At 47.9% G+C, this 19,591-nt stretch overlaps 1 protein-coding gene across 1 annotated transcript in view; it reads left to right on the top strand.

Annotated features, from left to right (window-relative positions):
- VPS8 (VPS8 subunit of CORVET complex) overlaps positions 1 to 19,043 on the top strand; it is a 246,405-nt gene extending 227,362 nt beyond the window's left edge. The window contains exons 46-47 of the mRNA XM_008705231.2: positions 15,720 to 15,800; positions 18,360 to 19,043. Coding sequence (XP_008703453.1) covers positions 15,720 to 15,800; positions 18,360 to 18,509 — 231 coding nt within the window. The 3' untranslated portion in view covers positions 18,510 to 19,043. The remainder of the gene's footprint in view (positions 1 to 15,719; positions 15,801 to 18,359) is intronic.
- Positions 19,044 to 19,591: the final 548 nt, after the last annotated feature.

Raw genomic sequence — 19,591 nt, 5'->3', positions numbered from 1 at the left:
CTGGTATTGTTTCAGATTACGCCTTTGGGAATCAAGTTTTTTCATTCCATGCATTGGCCTCTTTTATCTTTATCCAGCTGACTGATAGAATATTTGTATAAAGTGGAGCCAGGGCTAGAGCCCCACAGAGACCTAGAGAGCATTACTTTACTAGTCAGCAGGCTGTGTTCACTGAGAGCTAATGGGTGTGATTTTTCTGCTTCTAATAGGACACTCCTTCATGAGCAGCTGACGTGTGTTCACGTGGAGTCAGATCGTAAGAGTTTCTCACCACAGGGCTGTGTGCGAGATGGCGTCGGAGCTGGTGGTTGCTCTCTGTTCCATCTTGGGGCCCTCTCAGTATGTGGAACTAACTCCCTTACCAAAAGAAGTAATGTCCTCATGTCTACCATCTCCTTGGAATTTTGGACCCTGCTGAAGTTTAGAGTATTGCTCAAGTTAGAAATGGGCCTTTCCCTTCCAGCAGCGTTTCCCAATGAAGCTCTTAGGCGTTTCCTGCAATACGTGGCTGGGGTCTTTTTTTCTCTTCAGTAGGTCTGACAGAGCAGCTAGCAGCCTATTATTTTGCATGAAAACAACTCAGTAGGCCATTCTTAATTGCACTGTGCTGAATGATCACCTATTTGGAAAGGTCACAGAATCCAAACAGCAGAGCTTGGTAAGGTTTGAGCCGCTCTCCTGTCTGTGTTGTTCTCCAGCGGCTGATGTCCTGTCACTGCGGAGGAGAGCTTTCTGTCTGGACTGCTTTCCCAGATCAAGTCATGTGCCATCCCTGAAAGCTCACACGCCTTTCGTATAGTATCAGAATATGGGGTTGAGTCCGTTCAAGAAACAGCGAGAAGTCTTTGGTTAAAGTAGAAGGAAAGGAAAAGACGAAGATGAAATGCGAGCCGGTGCTGAGTACAGTCTGTTCGCTCTGACAGAAGCCGCTGCCGAGGGTCGCTGGTGGTTGGTTGTTTTCCCTACATCCCCTATGGGCATTCTAGTTGTGACTTACGTTGGTTCCTCTCTTGTGCCATAAATAAGTTCTAGCTCCCTGTGTTGTGCGAAATATTTCTAACGGTAGCTATTACAGCGTATTCTTAAAAGGAGAGACTCCTCTCTACATGGTTAAGTCACTTAACTTTTTCATTTGTTGACTAAGTCGTTAAGACTCCCTTTTTATGGTACTAAATGGGGCGGTCCATATCTGTCTTCACAGCAATATAAGAGAAAATTATACTAAATGTGGCTGCAGTCATTGGGAAGAAGAAATTCTCTAATTCCAGTGTCCTCTCTCTGCATCTCACTTAGCTCCCAGAAGCCCTCTGTGCTTCCTGTTTACCTCAACCGTGTTGTCATTCCCCAGTCGGTATGCACCTCCGCTGTTCCAAAAGTCTTCGCCAACGCCACGGTCTCTGTCTTCTGGGCTCCAGTTCATTCTGCACCTCTTCTGGTGCTGGGAACACTTCAGTGGAGCCCTGTCACTAACAAAGTGAAGTCCGGGTTGGTTTGGATTGACAGTTGCTTTGGATGCGCCAGCAGCCCACACGTGATCTTCCTCTTCTTTCCTTTCTTCGTTAGTGAATAGAAGTTTCTCATTTCCTAAACAGGACCAATCCCATGTCCATCTGTCTGCTTTTGTGATGCCTCGTTTTTAGCCTCCAATTCAAATTCTGCTTTAATTCATTCAAAAACATATGTATTAGGCACTTACTACATAGCAGGCATGGGTCTAAGTGCAGGAGATCTTGTAGGGAACAAAGCCAGTCTCTGCCTTCACAGAGTCCCCATTCTGGCGACAGGGAGTAGGTAGTAAACAAATGAAGGTATGGTATCTCACATTCTTTTTTAAGATTGAATGATTTATTTTAGCAGGGGAGGGGCAGAGGGAAAGGGAAAGAATCTCCAGCAGACTCCCTTCAGAGCTTGGAGTCTGACATGGGGCTCAATCTCATGACGCTGAAATCATGATCTGAGCTGAAATTAGGAGTCAGACACTTAACTAACTGAGCCACCCAGGTGCCCCCGGTATTTCAGATTTTGATAAGGCTATGGGAGAAACGCATTATGAGGGAGATAAAAAGGGAGATTGCTGTTTTATACGGAGTGATCATGGAAGGTTGATAGGTAATATTTTCTGTCTAAAAAATGTGAAGGTGCAGTCCATGGGGACATGAGGGGAATGAGCGTTCTAGGCAGAAGGAACAGCAAATGCAGAGGCCTTTCCGGTGCCCCAGGAACAACGAGGCCCCTGTGCATGGGCACGCAGCTTGTAGGTGTGGTGGTGAGCGCTCTTGGAGGTTCCCTCCGTCCTCATGTTTTAGGTCACTGAGGACATAGAAATCCGTGGAGTCCATTGACAACGTGGAGAGGGGTGAGAAATGTTGGGGATTTGAAGAGAGGGGTGAAGAAGATAGGAAATAAGCATATGGCAGAGTGAGTAGACTCGGGAAGTCTCAGGGAGGCTGCGTGCAGTTTGCAATCATGAATTTAAATGTCTTTGAGCTGATCACCTCTTACTCTGAATTCTTATCGCAGTTCTTGCCCGTTCATCATTTGACACTTGGCATACACTACCTTCTATTATTGTTTTTGGTGTCTGGTCTGACTTTCTAAGTTGTTACTTGTTGTTTTTCTTACATGGGTTATACCTCACTTGGCTCCTCAGCTGCTTCAGGCAACTTTCAATATGCACACAGCAGAAGAGGACAAAAATGAATTATGGAGGGTGTCAGAAAAAAATGAAAATATATCTGAGTAGAATTCAATAATAGCTTAAAGCATTTGGGGAAGAGGAATCTTGAATGAAACCTTCTTGAAATCTCTACTACCTAAAAGATGATAATTTATTGAAACGGGAAAATACGTAAATCGTTACTGTAGCATCCCAGTGAAACCCACATTTGCATTGCCTCAGTTTTTGTCCCTCACATTCGCCTTGGTTCCCAGGAAAAAAGTTGTATGTGTACCCAGGTTATTGATTCCTTACGGTTTACGTAGTCATGTCAGAAAGACTTGGTAAGGACTGCAGTGGCTGCCATGGAACCTGACAAGAGCATACAGAGGCCTGTGTGCTGAGTGTAAACGCCTGCGTAGTTCACTCCCAGGCTCGCAGTCCTGGACAGGCCCTGCGGGACCCAGCAACCCTCCCTACCTGTATTCTCCTCTGTTCCTTCTTCCCTCTCTTCTCTGGGGTTGACTGTTTTTTAATATTGATTTTGATTCTTCTTGCTTTTTTAGCTATCTCCTTTTTTTTTTTTTTTTTTTTTTTTTTTTTTGCTTTTTTTTTAGTGGTAGCTATAGGGATAACAGAATACATCTTTACCTTATCACAATCTAATTAGAGTTACTATTTTACTACCTAACATAAAATATAGGAACCTTGCAGTGCTATAGGTTCATTTCCTAACCCCTCATCATCTAGTTCTTTTTATAGTTCCCATGTTTCTCCTGGGGTTCCCTCATGTGTTCATTTATTAGGCCCATCCTTTAAATCTTAAAACATATTTATAAAATAGATACTTTAAATTTCTTGTCTGCTAACCCAGTATCTCTGCCATCTCTTAGTCTGTTTTTATCTATTGCTTTCCTGGTTATAAGTCATGTTTTCCTACTCCACCTATCTAGAAGCTTCTGATTGTGTGATAGGCATTGTGGATGCTGTGTTGAGCATCTGGATTTTGTTGTCTTCTTTTAGAGACTTCTGAGTTTTGTCCTGGCAGGCTATTAATTTACTGTTAAATCGGTCACATATTTTTGAGGCTTATTTTTAAGCTGTGTTCAGGCAGGTCTGTGATAACCTGCTCCTAATACATAGCTTTTGGGTAGTCTCATTGGATACCCAGGGTGTTTATCAAGGTCTTTGCACTCCGCTGGTTAGTATTCCTATGTCTTCCAGCACTTTGCAACCTCTAGAAACTCGACTTAACTCACAGCTCCCAGCACCTGTTCTCTGCCAGGCTTCTGGAGTCTTGCCCACATATGAGCAGCTGAGTATTAGGCCACAGACTTAAGGAGACTCCTATGTAGATTTTCAGCTCTTCGGATGTACCCACTGCCCAGCCGCAAACTCCTATCTCTAATTCCTCAGTTCAGCAAGACTGCCATGCTCTACTCGGGCTCTCATCCAGAAAGTGTCTCCAGATAGAATTCCAGGGAAATCATGGGACTCTGAATGTTTTCCTTCTGTCGAGGATTACAGTCCCATTCTGCCTTTTGTCCAAAGTTAGAAAACAACAGCTATATATATTTTGGCTGGTTTTATGTTATCATGGGAGAGCTAGTCTAGTTCAGTACCATTATTTTGTAATGGCAAGATTTGGAAGTCTCTGTAGTTTGGGGGGAGTTTTTTAAAGTACAGTAAAGAATAGCTTAATTATTACTTTCATTCACTTTCCATATTATCACTTCACCTCCTGCCCTCTACCTTCCAACAGCCGCGTTGTACAGAGAGAAATGGTTCAAAAGCTTTTCTCTCCTTTGGACAGCGAATGACATCTAAAATAACTAGAGTACAACCACAGTGCATGAGTTCTCTTTTTCTTTTGATTTGTAATTACATTGTTAACTTGTATTGGGTTTTGCTAATTTCAGGGTTAAGCTTGCTTTTCCATTTGACTCTAATTCCTCTTGTTATCAGGTAATCATTTTTAGGTCTGTGTAGTTAAGATGGGCAGGAATACTAGAACTGAAATGTTTCAGCAGTCATGGCTCTGATAGAAAATCATTAAGGACCCTGCCCTCAGAAGAGCTCTTTGTCATAATTGCTAGCCCACAGTGGCATCCATCAAGATAATTGTTCGACTTTGTTCTTAAGTAGGCAACAGTTAGATAATCAAAGGGTAGCAAGCCTTAATTTCATATATGAAAGGAATGCTTTCCCTGTTTCTTTTTTTTTTTTAATAAGGTCAATGATAAGACAAAGGAGGATTTCTGACTAGCAACAGAAAAATGCCACCCCACTAAGAAGCTTTCTTTGTAACTCCACTTCCCATAAAATAAATCTTACCAGATTTTTAAAAATCTTCCTTTCCTGACAAAAAAGAACGACCATAATATACCACAATGCAGGAACCTAAGTTTGCACAGGACAGTTCCCTCAGGAAGGAAGGAGGTGGAGGTCCCTGCCCAGTTGTCATCCATTTTATTTCCCAGGACTACCATTTTTTTTATTTCTGTGTCTAATGCTGCAGAACACCGGAGGCAACAACATCCATCAGTTATTTTTTAATGTGTTTGTGGAGAGTTTCCCATGTCCGTGAGGTAGTTGATGACCAACCTTTTGTAATAATAACAATAATCCCTGTCAAGATAATAGAGAGGTTTTAATGCATTTGACCAAGAAATGATATTTTTTAAAGTTTAAACTACATTCTGCAGTTGCCTGAAAGTTTTTGAAAGTCCATTTTTTAGGTATAATGAGATTATTAATTGTTGCCACCACAGGTCTTCCCCAGGTTGTTGCCTTTTAAAGCACATTAGGCAAGAGCGGCCAAGCATGGACAGGTAGAATATTACGGGTATCAGAGACTTTACACCCATCTGGGGACAATTATTTCGTGAGGGAGGAAAATGGGTAGACAAGCCAAACAAAAATTACTGTGTTCCTTTACTTAATGACACAGCGTGACATGGCACTAACATTATGGATGGGGGCGGGGTCCTCAGGTCCATGCGCTCCCAGCACACTGAGCAGCTCAGATGGCCCATGGGAAGTCCATAATACCTTATACATCGTAGTGCCTTACGTTTGTCTAAACAGTAGAGAAAATACCTGCATAGCCTACTTCGTGAGGCTCTTGTGAGGGAACTGGAGTGGTCTCTGGCTTTATTCTAGCTACTTTCATGTTTAATGCACACATTAGCCCAATGTGTGCGTGAGCCTTTATTGTCTCTAATTGAGGCATGAGAAAACTAACCCATTAGGTAGGTCTAATCCTATAGCCCACTGTTGCACGTTGGTGACAACTAACTAACATCAAGGCTATCGACACAACTAATTAGTGTCACTAATGAGTGTCAGAGCCAAGTTCAGAATTTCTTCTCTGATGGCAGAAAATATTCATGATCACTAGTGTATGTACCAAACTGTCTTCACATTATGTGTTGTGTGTGAGGTCTCTCACTGAAGAACTTAGCTTTAGTTCTTCCCCCCCACCCAGTGTAGTTAACATACCGTGTTGTGTTAGTTTCAGGTGTACGGTATAGTGATTCAGCAATTCTGTACATTACTCAGTGCTCATCATAACTATACTCTTTAATCCACTTTAACTTTGTCACCCATCCCCCCGACCTCCCCTCTGGTAACCATCAGTTCTCTGTATTTAAGAATTTGGCTTTTGGTTTGTCTCTTTTTCTCTTTGTTCATCTGTTTTGTTTCTTAAATTTTACATATGAGTGAAGTCATACAGTATTTGTTCTTCTCGGACTTATTTCACTTAGCGTTATACTCTCTAGATCCATTCATGCTGCAAATGGCAAGATTTCATTGTTTTTTATGACTAAATGATATTCCATTGTGTGTGTGTATACAGACACACACGCACACACACACCCCGTATGTTCTTTATCCGTTCGTCTGTTAATAGACATTTGGGTTGCTTCCATAATTTGGCTATTATAAGTAATACTGTGGTAAACATAGGGGTGCATATATCTTTTTGAATTAGTGTTTTTCATATTCTTTGGGTAAACACCCAGTAGTGGCATTACTAAATCATATGGTAGTTCTGTTTTTAATTTTTTGAGGAACCTCCATGGTTCCACAGTGGCTGCACCAGTTTGCATTCCCACCCACAGTACATTAGGGTTCCTTTTTGTCTACATCCTCGTGAATATTCATTGTTTCTTGGGTTTTTTTATTTCAGTCTTCGAAAAGGTGTGAAGTGATACCTTGTTGGGGTTTTGATTTGCATTGCCCTGATGATGAGTGATGTTGAGCCTCTTTTCATGTCTGTTGGCCACGTGTATCTTCTTTGTAGAAATGCCTATCTGTGCCTTCTGCCCATTTTTCAGTGGAATTATTTGGGTTTTTGGTGTTGAGTTGTGTAAATTCTTCATATATTTTGGATATTAACCCTTTTATATCAGATATGTCTGCCATTCCTTAAGTTGTCTTTAGTTTTGTTGATTGTTTCCTTTGCTGTGCAGAAGCTGTTTATTTTGATGTAGTCCCAATAGTTTATTTTTGCTTTTGTTTCCCTTCCCCGAGGAGACGTATCTAGAAAAATGTTGCTACAGGCAATGTCAGAGAAATTACTGTCTGGTCTCTCTTCTAGGATTTTTATGATTTCAGTTCTCACATTTAGGTCTTTAATTCATTTGGGGTATATTTTTGTGTATGGTGTAAGACAGTGGTCTAGTTTCATTCTTTTGCATGTTGCTGTCCAGTTTTCCTAACACAGTTTGTTGAAGAGACTGTATTTTTCCTGTTGCCTTCTTTGTCAAAGATTAACAGACCATATAATCATGGGTTTATTTCTGGGCTCTGTTCTGTTCACTGATCCATGTATTTGTTTTTGTGCCAATACCATACTGTTTGATGACTACAGCTTTGTAATATATCTTGAAATCTGGGATTGTGATACCTCCAGTTTTGTTCTCCTTTTTTAAGATTACTTTGGCTGTTGGGGGTCTTTTGTGGTTCGATATTTGTTCTAAGAACTTAGCTTTAGTCCTTAGTATTGCCAGCTCTCGCTGGGCTTCTTCAGCTCAGTCCTCCAAAATGTATTTTTAAGCACGACACTAATCATTGTAGCTCACTTCATCAGCTGTTCTCTCTCCAGAGCCTTTTATTAAGACTTCATGGGCCCAATGGGACGAGTTTCTTTAACTAGAAAGCAGAATCATGAAGGATCTCAGAAAGAGATGATAAGCCATCCTTGTTCCAGGAGCATGGCTTAGGCACCTTGACCCGCAGCTAGTCCTCCTCTGCTCCTGACACAACCTTCTGTGTTCCTGAAAAGTGACTTTCTGTCAGACTTCTTCCACATGGATGCCAGGAGCAAGGCAAGTGAAAGGAACCTCTGGAACTAGACAGCCCAAACTCAGGTCTGGCTTTTGCCACCACCCAGAGTGACCTTGCGCACAGCACTGCACCCCAGGACCTTGGTTGCTTTAGCGGTAAAATAAGGATGACGGAAGTGCGGCCCTCATAGGGTGTTTGTGACGATTAGATGAGCTAATGCGCGCTCAGCCCTCAGTGCTCAGAGCAGGGGCTGGCCAGCAGTGGTTGCTTGCTCAGTAACCGAACCGCTGCGGGAGTGGTGGCTGTTACTCGTTTCACATCTTAGCCCACTTAATCCAGCATGTTCTTCCTGGTGCCATGAAGTCACTGTTTCTTTTTAATTGTGGTACTAAAGGTCTTGGTTTTTCTGGGTATTTTCTAGTCAGATACTCGTCCTCTCCATCTCCCACCTCAGGCGCCCTCTGCCCGAGGGCTGCTCACTCCGGAGCTGTCGTTACTGCTTCCAGTGAAATCTCCATAACAGATGTTCTGCCAGGTGTTTCCCTCCTCTCATCAGACAGCTTAGCAACATCCCTGCTTATCTTGCCCTTTCATTACCTAATTCGTTATTAACTGTGACCTGTTGAGAGAATGGAAGCATTCGGAGAGGAGGATGAGTAAGAGGTCAGGGTTCCATCTGGAGCAAAGTGTGCGTGGAGGGGAATTGTAGGAAAGGGGTTGCTGTTTGCAGGAAGGAAGGAAGTGTCGCCTCCCTCTTATCTCTGAAGCCAGGGTTTCATTTTAGCCAAAATATTAAGGTCCTCTAGTTTGAAACAGCTTAGGTAGTGGCAAAAGTCTGACTGAGGCCTGTAACAGATAGAAAGAAAATTTTGAAAGTGAGGCGAAGGGAGAAAAGTGGGAAAATCTGGTTCTCCTTCCACTCATCCCACTCCAGCTCCAGCCCCACCAGCAAATTACAAAAATGCCAGCAGAAGAAGGTTCCTGGAATGCAGGAAAGACAGTAATTCTGTTGCAGAATTATATGAAGTGTCCCACGTCTCTGGCAGACTAGGTTTGGCCTGCTCCTGTGGAAAGACGATGAGGGAAAGAAACGTTGGGGTTTTGATTTCAGGACCTTATTTAGCGTAGAGATTCCGTGACCGCCCTGTCTCCACGGGTGATGTGGGAGCCTTCGGATTCAGGATCCCTGGCGTTATCATTGTCATCATCTCTGTTCCTAGGACTCCAGCCCTGCGGGGGGGCGGTGGCTGATCCCCGTGCCTTTCCTATCTCAAAGCTGGACGTGCTAGTTAGGTCTGTGGATCCTGAAAGCCCTGGGTGGTTTTCTTCCTTCCAGCAGCTGTCATGACAGCTCTGCTTTCCACCCCATGGGAGTCAGAGCTTTGGGGTGGGCTGGCCTGACATCCATGGCCCCAGGGCTCTCCTCGTCATCGGGACCTCCTTCTCCCCGGCTTTGCTTGAGCTCGGAGCGCTCTGCGGTCGCTTCCAGGGCTGTCATAGTCTCCCTCTGATGTGCAGCCGCGACTTCATTTTCAGCTTTTATCGCTAGACTTCCTTACGTGGGAAGAAGAAAATGTGCTGTGGCAGACAGCCTCGAGTGTGTTTGCCCTTCCCTTCCGGTGGGCAAATCCCTGGTAACCCGCTCCCGGCCGCTGGGTTAGATGGTCTGGGAACACTAGGCAGGGGGCTTCGCGTTTCTGCATTTGCCCCACCGCGACTGCGGTCGGATCTGGTTGCTCCCACTTTGATGTTGTGCCTGACGCTGATTTGGCAAATCCCTTTCTCTGTGCGGCTTCTCAGACGGACTCTTCTTCGTCCTCAGGGCTGTCATGGGCTTCCTGCCGGGCGCTCTAGTCCCTGCACTTGGTTGCCCTAGTTTGCATATGATTACGCAGTGAAAGCCCTGAGTAAGTTCGGTAACTGTTACTTTTTTACTTGAAACCTCCGTGCTCTCAAATGCCTGTTACCTCCTGGGAGCCCTTCCTGAGTGGTAGTGGCCGGTGGTGGCATTGCCTTTTGCTCGATCAGAGTGTAGACCTGGGGGAGTGCCCTGACCCCCGCCCCCCGCCCCGGGTGACTCGGGGAGCTGCGACAGGATTAGAGCTCAGGGTTCCTGAGTCCCAGCCCACCGTTCTCTGTTCCAGGGCACTTCTCCCGGGAGTATAGATGACAGACGGCAGTCATCGCTGCCGCGTATGGAACATCACATAGGCGCCAGGCCCATACGTGATCTCCAGTCCTCCCACTTCCGTAGAGTTTACAGAGAGACAGGGACTGAGAGAAGCTCAACAAGCGGGCCAGAGGCGCTCGGCTGTGGCGGCAGACTCCAGATGAGCCCAGGGCTCTCAGAGCGTGCGCCCTGTGTTCTTCCTGTGTCTAGAGGGCTCGTGAAAGCTCCGGGGAACTTGCAGCAAGGAGGAAATCTGCTCGCCTGCCCTTCCCGTGCCTTCCTCCATCTGAGAGCAGATAAGCCATTCCCACCTGCGCTGGGTGCCGGGAAACAAGAGAGACAGAGGCCCTGTGTTCTTAAAGCTTCCCCCACTCCCCGTTCTCTCTCTTCAGCATCCCTTCCATTGCCACGTTTGCCAGTGTGGACAGCACTGTGCTTGAGGTCTCCTTTCTTTCCCTCTCGGCGGCCACGTGAGGACTAGGTATGCGGGACCCATGTCCCATCCCGACTGACTCCGTGTGTGACCCCTGCAGGAACTCACGCCACGTGAGGACTCACAGCGTCCTGGCCAGTTACCACGAGCCGGAGGCTTTCCCTTCCTCCTCTCGGCCTCTTCCTGTGGCGCACTCTCCTCTTAGCCCCTGTTCCAAAAGGCAAAAAAACCACCTAGCTCAGAAAGAATAGGCAACTTGCCTGCGCATGTCATCTGGTGAGCGGCGGTGCCAGTTTGGGCTCGGGCAGACGGCTGTAGAGTGGAGGCTCTTACTGCAGCCGCGTCCCGGGCACTTGGGGAGCAGGCCCGGTCTCCCCCTCACAGGCCGCGGTTGCACCAGACGACGGGCTGGGCACTAGGAAGTATGGGGGCAACAGAAAGAGGCTTTTAACTGCAAGTCCCGCTTGCCTGGTCTCTCTTCTTAAGAGGGGTGGTGCCTGTATTTTTGACAAAAATAATTCTCTCCCCAAAAGTGAATTAAATAAAAGGAGATTGGTATTTTCACTGAAATACAGGACAAACATGCCAGAAATCACAAAGAATCTTTATAAGTCCAAGTTCTTAAAATAGGAAGACAAATGCCAGCGATTTCACTGGGCCAGGAGAACCAAGCAGCTGCCTGCTCAGACCCTAAGATGGATGGTTCCAAATCAGCGAGGCTGTGTGATTCCTCAGCTGTTGTGGGAACATTGGCTGTAGAGCACGGGGAACAGAAGGGTGACGGAGATACAGTTCTGCTGAGCAGGGAGCCCACGGTCTAACGGACGAGGCCAATAAACAGAGACTCGCACTGTAGTGAGTGCCCCATAACGGCGACGCCCGGGGCCTGTGGAAGCCGAGCTGTTGACAGGCCTAGGGCACACGCAGGAGGCATTCTGGAGAGCAGGCCACAGCTGAGGCTTCCGTGTCTCGTGTGCAAGAGTGTGATCTGGGCCCAGAAATGTGTAGTATCAGGGAGATTTTGATGGTGTACGTAGATGCTGGGAGAGCATGTTGCAGACAAGGCCTGCCCTGGCCAGTAAGCAATATGTGGTTACTGGTTCTCTCAGTAACCTCTCAAGCTTTGCTTATCAGCCCTGGAGGAGGTGAAATCTTCGTGCAGGATTTTAATGTCCCACAGATTCTGGGACATTAAGCTCCTTGTGTTCATCTTTGTACCCAGGCCCGATACTAGTAGGGACCCCGGAGGTATTTGTTAAACCAGAGAGCTGGAGCTGAGGTCACGAGGCCTGCGGGTGATAGGGCAGGAGCCTGTCCAGGCCGGGAGTCTTCTGTGGACGTGCTGACTTCGCAGAGGCCCGGTGCCTCCCCTCACGGACTCCCCACCCCACATTTTGAGCCTGTAGAACTATGGAAAAAGAGTACAGAAATCCCTGCCTCAGTGATTATTCGTCATTTCCTGTATGCTTCCTTTTTAAAACTATGGTCTTATTCCAGGAAGGATTTCAAGACAGGTGAGTATCTCCTCGGTCCTAGGTGTGCCTACAAATAGCTCACCCATTTTGCCTCAAATGACTTGTCTTCACTTGATCACAGAGCCAGTATGGCCAGCCCAGAACAGGGCATGTCCATCCTACAGCTTCTGGTTCCAGGGTGGCCGCAGCAGCCGCTCCTTAGCCGAGTCTCTGGTGGCCCAGGATGGTGGCTTGCATGCTGCAGTGGGACCTGTAATCCTCAGGTGCTTCCCACCCGTGCAGTGACCACACTTTTCAGTTCCTGAAGGACGTCGTCATTGGAAACCCCTTCCTGTAGTATTTCCAAGGAGTTTAAGGGCCTAACAGGAATAAGACCCTGAGAAGCCACCCTGCACACTTCTCTGGGCAGGTCATGTGTGAAATCATGGGTCTGTGTGCGTATGTGTCTCTCTGCTCACCTATTGTTCTCCTGGCAGAGGGGGACTGGGATTTGTAAGGTAAAGACCCTGTTTATGACTCTTAATTGGTTATGGGATTTTTATTCCTATTAGGCAAGTCTCCTAGCCTTCTCTGACTCAATTTACCCAATCATGTTCCCTTATTCAGTAAAACAGGTACAGGGCTTGCAGTTCCCTAAGATTCAAAATAAACCACATGGCCAGAGCATCCTTATTACGTTTTCTTATTATATCCAAGGGTTGTTAAGATGCATGTGAACCTAGTAAGTGTTGAAAACCAACGTCCCTGATCTGTGGGCACCTTAGGAAAGAGGACATGCTAACGGAATGGCTGATTTGGTACAGTGGGATCAGTAGGAAGTAAAGTACCTCGCAACCTGAGAGCTTCCCGTTACCACAGGACTCAGGACAGGAAGTCTCCCGCCACCCTGAGCCTTTCTGGCAGCGCAGGGTAGCGCCTGCGTGCTCGAAGTGCAGACTGACGACTGGCATTCTCGCCCTTGCCCGCGAGCATGTTAGAAGCCCAGCACCTTAGACCCCACCCCAGACCTGCTCCCCGGACTCTGCATTTTAACAAGAGCTCCCGGGGTTCTTATGCACAGTCCGATCTGAGAAGTGGTGGGTCAGAAAGCATGAGTTCTGCACTTTCTGCCTCAGTGAGCAAACTCCCGGGGGCCAGAGCCACGTATCCTACGCCTAGAATAGACTCATCTGCCACGTCGTATTTCCGGGGGGTGAAAGCAGCATTCTATTTTTAGCAGTGGCATTTTCTACTTCTGACCTGACCTTCACTTTCCCAAAATGATTTGAGTTGGTTTCCAAAATACACCCAGTAGGATGAAATACGTAAATGAGGAAACCTTAATTATAAAAGTGGGTTATAATTGCACACATAAATGTTTGCCACTGTGTCCTAAGCTGTTGTTCGTTCTCTGTAACTAACATTTAGCCCTGAGTTCCCTAGTGATACAAACAAAAAAGAAAATACAGTTATTAGCAGGTTTGGGTCCAGTACAGCTTTTCTCAGCAAGGTCAGTGGGTCACCATTAAGTGGCCGATACCGTCCACATTTCTGTAACAAGTACAATAGTACATTTCATGAGATTTTTTTTCTTACAATATCCCTTCAAGGCAAAGGGCTGTTTTATAAAAGTACCTCTATAAGGAGAGACCTTTTCTGGCTCTTGCTGCTTCATCATATGCTAATTTGGTTTTAAACCTTCTATGTAATTAACCTGCCTTCTTTGAGAAACCCTACCACAGAGTAACTGGGGAATAAGTGAAGGTGACATCGGGGTGGCCGGGCCCCTGTCATATGGCCTGTGGCAGGTTTTGAATGGCCGATAAAAGACAAATATCACCCTTGTCCTTAACCCACCCCGCTCCCCAGTTTATGCCAGTAATACTAAAGGGATTTGGGAAGTCAGGTGGCAAAACCATGTTTTCCGTTAAGTCTCTCGAAGGTAATTATTTTTTCTTCTTTTGCTTTGTTTGAGCTAGGTGTGTAGTATTTCTCAGACTTTCCAATCTTCTCGAGCTTGGCTCTTCCCTGTGTATTTTACTTAGTATCTGTCAGAAGTGTGACACTCCACACACTTTATCTCCAAGAATATGGTTGTTTTTCTTACCAAATTACAGAGAAAAGGTGTCTTCAAAAAGTGTCAAGGCAAGTTTAAACATTCTCAGAGAACGATCTCTCCATGTGTCTGGCAGACCCAGAGACAGGGAACGGAATGAGAAGGGGAGCCTCTGTGGGTCCCGTCGTCTCTTTTCTGGCTGTTTTAGATCTTACTGCCTTTCTCGGGATTTCCGCTGAGCCGCCTTGTCCTCGGCCATCCCCACATCACTGAGAGCGTCAAGAACTAAGGCATTACCGTAGTGAGTTGGCACCACCGTGGGTTCCAGGGGCATGAGATGTGAGCCTCCTGATAGCTGCCTTCTGGACCTTAAAGGAAATCCTTTTGGCCTGGTCAGAAGGTGAAGTGGTAAAGGAGCTCCCCGCTAGGCTAGCGTGAGTGGTTTCAAGGGTAGCGCTTCTTTCCAGTCTCCCTGAGCTCTTAGTACGTTGTTTCCCCTAAGGATAGTAAAAACCTTGAGGAAAAGAAGCAAAGTCCTTCCTGGAAGACAAATTTATGTAACCTCTATGTAATGTTTTTTATAAGTTCAGAATCCTTCTTGGGAAAACAAAAGTGGACATGTCTGTACCTTCCTCACAGAGTGGCCCCCTGTCTCCGCCCAGACCCTTGGACACTGAAATCCTCCTTTACAGATACATTCGGGCTGTATTTAGTGATGCTTTTATTCATGCCAAGAGAGGTTCATAATACAGAACAAAGACCTCTTTTGACTAATTCTAAACATAAGCATAAAAATGCCTGAAAGCAACATTTAAGGGTAGCTCTAAGTTGTAGTCATAAAAGCTAGCATGTACGGAGCCCTTGCGAGGTGCCGGGCATGCTAGCGACCCTTTAAATACGTATCACATCTAATTTAATTTTCAGTGGCCCCATAAGGAAAGCATTTTCTTCTCCCACAGGTGAGGCAGTTGAGGCTCAGAAAAGTGACTTACCTAAGGTCACCTAGCAAGTTAGTGTCAGCACTGGTATTCCAGTTTACATCAGACTCCAAAGCCTATGGCTGCCTCCCCCAGGATCCCATTCCTTTCCTCTAGGTAAGAGCGTTGGACCAGATCCACCAAGAGTAGCCTAGAACCACGAGATCAGCGTGTCCGCCACAGTAACAGGTGGGACAAAGCAAGACAGTTGTAGAAATAAGTTAGACTTCACCTCTTCCAAAAAGCAGTGGACTAACCTTGCAAGCCATTAGGTGGCTGCCAGCTTTATCACGACAACGGGAAAGGATGTGATTTTGTATTTATAGTGCACCCTCCCTGACACCATGAAGAAGGGGCATCTTGACCGCCAGCTGCAGTCATGGGTATGGGCAGCAAGCCTGGATGGAGTGAACCGCTCTGCACAGTAAAGGCAAAAGGGGCTCAAGGAGCCCTGAGGGAAGCCTGTATAGGGAAACTTAGACCACAGTGGAGCCGGTCCTTACACAGGTCAACCTGGGGGGTGGCACCAGGGGGCTTCGGAAGGATGGGCCCAATTCTAATTAATGTTGATAGCATGGATCCCCTCCGAGAGGCACAAGGAAGACCGTGTTCTGTGTCAGCGTTGGCCAAGCGCGGAGGCTGCCCGTGGGTGGTGTTCACCTTCTCGTTTCTGATTTCCAGGCAGCCTCGGAACCCGTCCTGGACCCACAGCAAATCCAAGCGTTTGATCAGCTTTGCCATCTCTACCGAGGAAGTTCCCGGGTAATGTTTTTGCGGTGGTTTACATTTTTAATTCCCTATTTATAATTACTGTTTGGGAAGTGCAGCGTCGTCTGGTCCTCACTGGGGACTTGGCAGAGGACACAGGAAGGGCCAGCTCTCTGTCCCTTACTTGCTGAGGACACAGAAGGGCGGCTGTGTGTGTGCTCCCTTTTGCAGGCCTTTGTTTATACTAATGACAGGCCCATCTGCCCGAAGCTCCAGACCCCGCCAGACATCTGCGCTGGCTGAACGTGTTTTGGCCATGAAACTCAAATGCTGAATGACAGGGGTAACCAAGACAGAAATGGAAACACAGGCAGCCCAGGGCACCTGCCATGAGCCTGTCTCCGGCTTGCTTCTCTCTGCTGCCATCCTTAGCACAGGGCTCACCTCGCCTGGTTTAACAGGGCTGCTCCGGCCTCCCCCGTCACAGCTGCATGCCGGCTAGCAAGGCGGAGGCAAAGGAGGACGGGAGGAAAGAAGCCCTCTACTTACTGACAATTCTAGAAGTGGCATGTACCACTTCCCTTGTCCAGAACTTAGACACGTAACCACACCTGACTGCAGTGGAGACTGGCAAGATGGGTCTTTATTGCAGGGGGGCCATGGGCTGAAATGAGTGGTAGCCGTACAGAACTGTAGAAGAGGACAGCCCGGGAGAGCTGCCAGCAGTCCTGCCCCACGTCCGTCTGCGCGTCCCCCAGGCACATCCTGAGGGTGCCCGATAATTCTCTCCACCTGTTCTTCCTCGCCTGCTGACGGCAGGTGGCACCCCATCCGGCCCCCCAGAGCAGGACCCTGGCAGCACCCCTCTGCTCCCCACGACTCCCCAGGGAGCTCCCGGAGGCATCATCTCTGTACCTTCTGTGGCTTTCTCTCACAGGGCCCCTGCAGGTCTTCTGTCCCTGCTGCTGCCATCCCATCACCTGTAGGTGGAGTCCAGACTACACCTTCTCCACGCCCCCAGTCCTGCCTGAGTTCCAGCCAGGCCCGACTTTTCTCGGCGCTCATCTTGAGCTCACGGCTCTGCTTCTGTGCCTGGACTCCCTATTCCTGTGCAAATACTTCCTGGGGGGCTTGGCTGCCCTGAGGAATAACGGTGTTCCCTCTTTGAGAGTTGGTTTTTATTCCAGGAAACTTCTCCAGGGGCTTCCAGAATGGGGTCCAGCAGCTTTGTTGAAATGGCATCACCTCCGTCCCTTCTCAGCCAGGCCCTGCCCCGGGACTGGCTTCCTGAGCCTTCTAGGGCAGTTCTGCTTCAAACTGTTGGGCCATTATTCCAGACTCCTGGATTTCCAGGCCACAGAGTTACAGAAGTAGAACAGAAAGGTCCTCTCAGGAGATAGAGAATGTTACAGGGTCTGAATGTGAAAGAACTTTGAGTTTATGTAACATCTGTTGCCTGTTCTGTTCCTAGTCTTGTACAGAGTCGGTCTTAGGAGAACTTCACAGGCTGATGGCAGCTGAGAGGGTTAGAGAGGATGAGAAGCGGCAAAGATGGGGCTCGAGCGGGCCAAGGCCCGGGCGGGACTAGGTGAACGCGCGCCTGCCCTGCGCCCGTAGCCAGCTGGGGGACTTGCAGGTGGAGCTTCTGAGCTGGTGTTGGGACCTGGGCCCTAGAGCCGTCGCTGGGGCCGGACTGCTTTAGGTAAATTGGCACTTTGAACCGAGAGGCCCTTTGGCAGTCTCTCCGGTTCCCACAATCACGGGTAGTAAGTTTTCAATGGAAGTGACAAGTGGATGCTTGTGCCGTTCTTGCCGCGATGGAGAGAGAACCTTTTAACGGCTAGATCAGCCGGAGGACAGACCGGGAAGGCAGGACCGGGGCTGGCTCGGCTGAGCAGAAATTGCCCCATGGCCCCGAGGCTGACTCCTTCACTAGCACTCACCACTGCGTGACTTAGGGCAAGTTAAGTCTGGGGACTCTGGGTTTTGTACACAGAGGGTTCTTAGGGAAGATGAGAAATCGTACACGTGTAAAGGACCTAGCATAGCGCACTCGTTACAATTTCCTTGCACTATTAGAAGTTCCTGCGAACGTGGGGTCCAGGGCCTGACCCAGACATGACGGCCCTGCTGCGTCTGACGGCTCGCTCCTCACAGCTGAAGTCGGGGCTGGCCGCGTGGAGCGATCCCGGTTACGGAAGAGCCATCAGAGCCAGGGTCGTAACTCCGGGTCATTGGCCCTGAGAGGAACTCACTGGGAGGGAGAGTGTAGAATGAGATCCGCAGAGAACCTCTGTCCGGGGCAAGTGCACCGGGGAGAGCAGGGGGGGTTCCGGCTGGGATGCACCCACTCCCGTCGCAGCAGCATTAGAATAATCTGGGCCCTGGAAATGAAATGAACTTGCCCGAAGTCACATTACTTGTTTGTGAGACGCAGACCTGGGATCCAGACCCAGTTTTACACTCTCCCTGCCGTGTAGCACTGTCCCTTGTGTACCTGAGGCAGGGGAATCGAGGATCCGCCACCTCTGTTCCACACCCCCTCCCAACCCCCCCCCCCAGCACATTCTCTGCCCCACACACTTTGGCTGATGGGTGTCCCTTTTTTTGCAGCTGGCTCTCCTCACAGAACTCTCCCAGAATCGCAGCAGTGAGAGCTACAGGCCATTCAGTGGCTCCCAGAGTGGCCCCGCTTTCAACAGCATCTTCCAGAATGAGAATTTCCAGCTACAGCTCATTCCCCCACCTGTGACTGAGGACTGAGGCCTCTCTGGGGCCTGGCACTGGAGACCAGAGATGATCCTGATGCATCCAGGGAGGGACCCCCTCTCTAACTGGCTTAGCCCCTGTGCCTGCCCCCTTCTGAGCAGAGGTGGACGTCCATGCCCATCATTCCCTGGGGAGACTCCCTGTCTATCAGCATCAGTTCACCAGACCTGTTGATTTTGTTTTGCTTCTTCAGCAAAGGAATGTCCCATACTTCCTTCCACCTTTTTAAGAACATATGCTTTGCCCTTTGGGACTTTTTCCAGTTTGCCTGAAGCTTAGAGAATAGACAGAACTCAGGCAGAGGGCACTCAGGAGTCTGTCCTACTTCGTCCCCTCCAGCTGCTGGGTAACATGGAGGAACTTAGCTCCTGCTGCTGTCGGGAAGACAGAACAGTGGTGGGTCAGGCTGCAGGAGGACTGAAAGCTGCACTGGGCTATGGAGGGACAAAGATCCGGGACAGGGCATCTCCCAAAACCTATTTGAGTGTAAGATTTGCCCTACCAAACAATAAATGCCCTACCAAACAAGTTCTACAGGCCTGCTGGCTAGCTCTCGGTTTAAAGTCACGAAGGACATTTAGAGCCCTTGTTGCCACAATTCAGTTTTATTAGTTCAAAGTCAACCCTCTTGTACAGATAAAAAAGCTGAGACTCGCGTGATAAATAATTTAACCAAAGCACCACACTCAAGAAATGACAGGGTGGCTCGGTCAGTTAAGCGTGACTCTTTATTTCAGCTCAGGTCGTGATCTCGGGGTCGTGAGATCGAGCCCCACATGGGGCTCCGTGCTGAGCATGGAATCTGCTTAAGATTCTCTTTCTCCCTCCCTCTGCCCATTCCCCCTCTCCTGGCTCGTACATGCTCTTTCTTTCAAAAAAGAAGAAATGGCAGAACAAAGTTGGGTTCAAGATAGATAGCAGTGTGACAAGAGCCAGGCCTCATCTCCTCCAGTGGACAGAACAAATCAACAACTACGTATGGAATAATTCCTTCTGAAAGGGAACTGAAAATTGAGTGACCAGAGCCTCCACAACAAAGCCTGAAAGGACAACATCCTCGTGGGAAAAGGGGGGAC

This window comes from Ursus maritimus, unplaced genomic scaffold, assembly GCF_017311325.1.
Source record: "Ursus maritimus isolate PB19 unplaced genomic scaffold, ASM1731132v1 scaffold_4, whole genome shotgun sequence".
NCBI classification, from domain to species: domain Eukaryota; kingdom Metazoa; phylum Chordata; class Mammalia; order Carnivora; family Ursidae; genus Ursus; species Ursus maritimus.
Note: the sequence above shows the minus strand (reverse complement) of the source record. Positions and strands in the feature narration are given on the sequence as shown.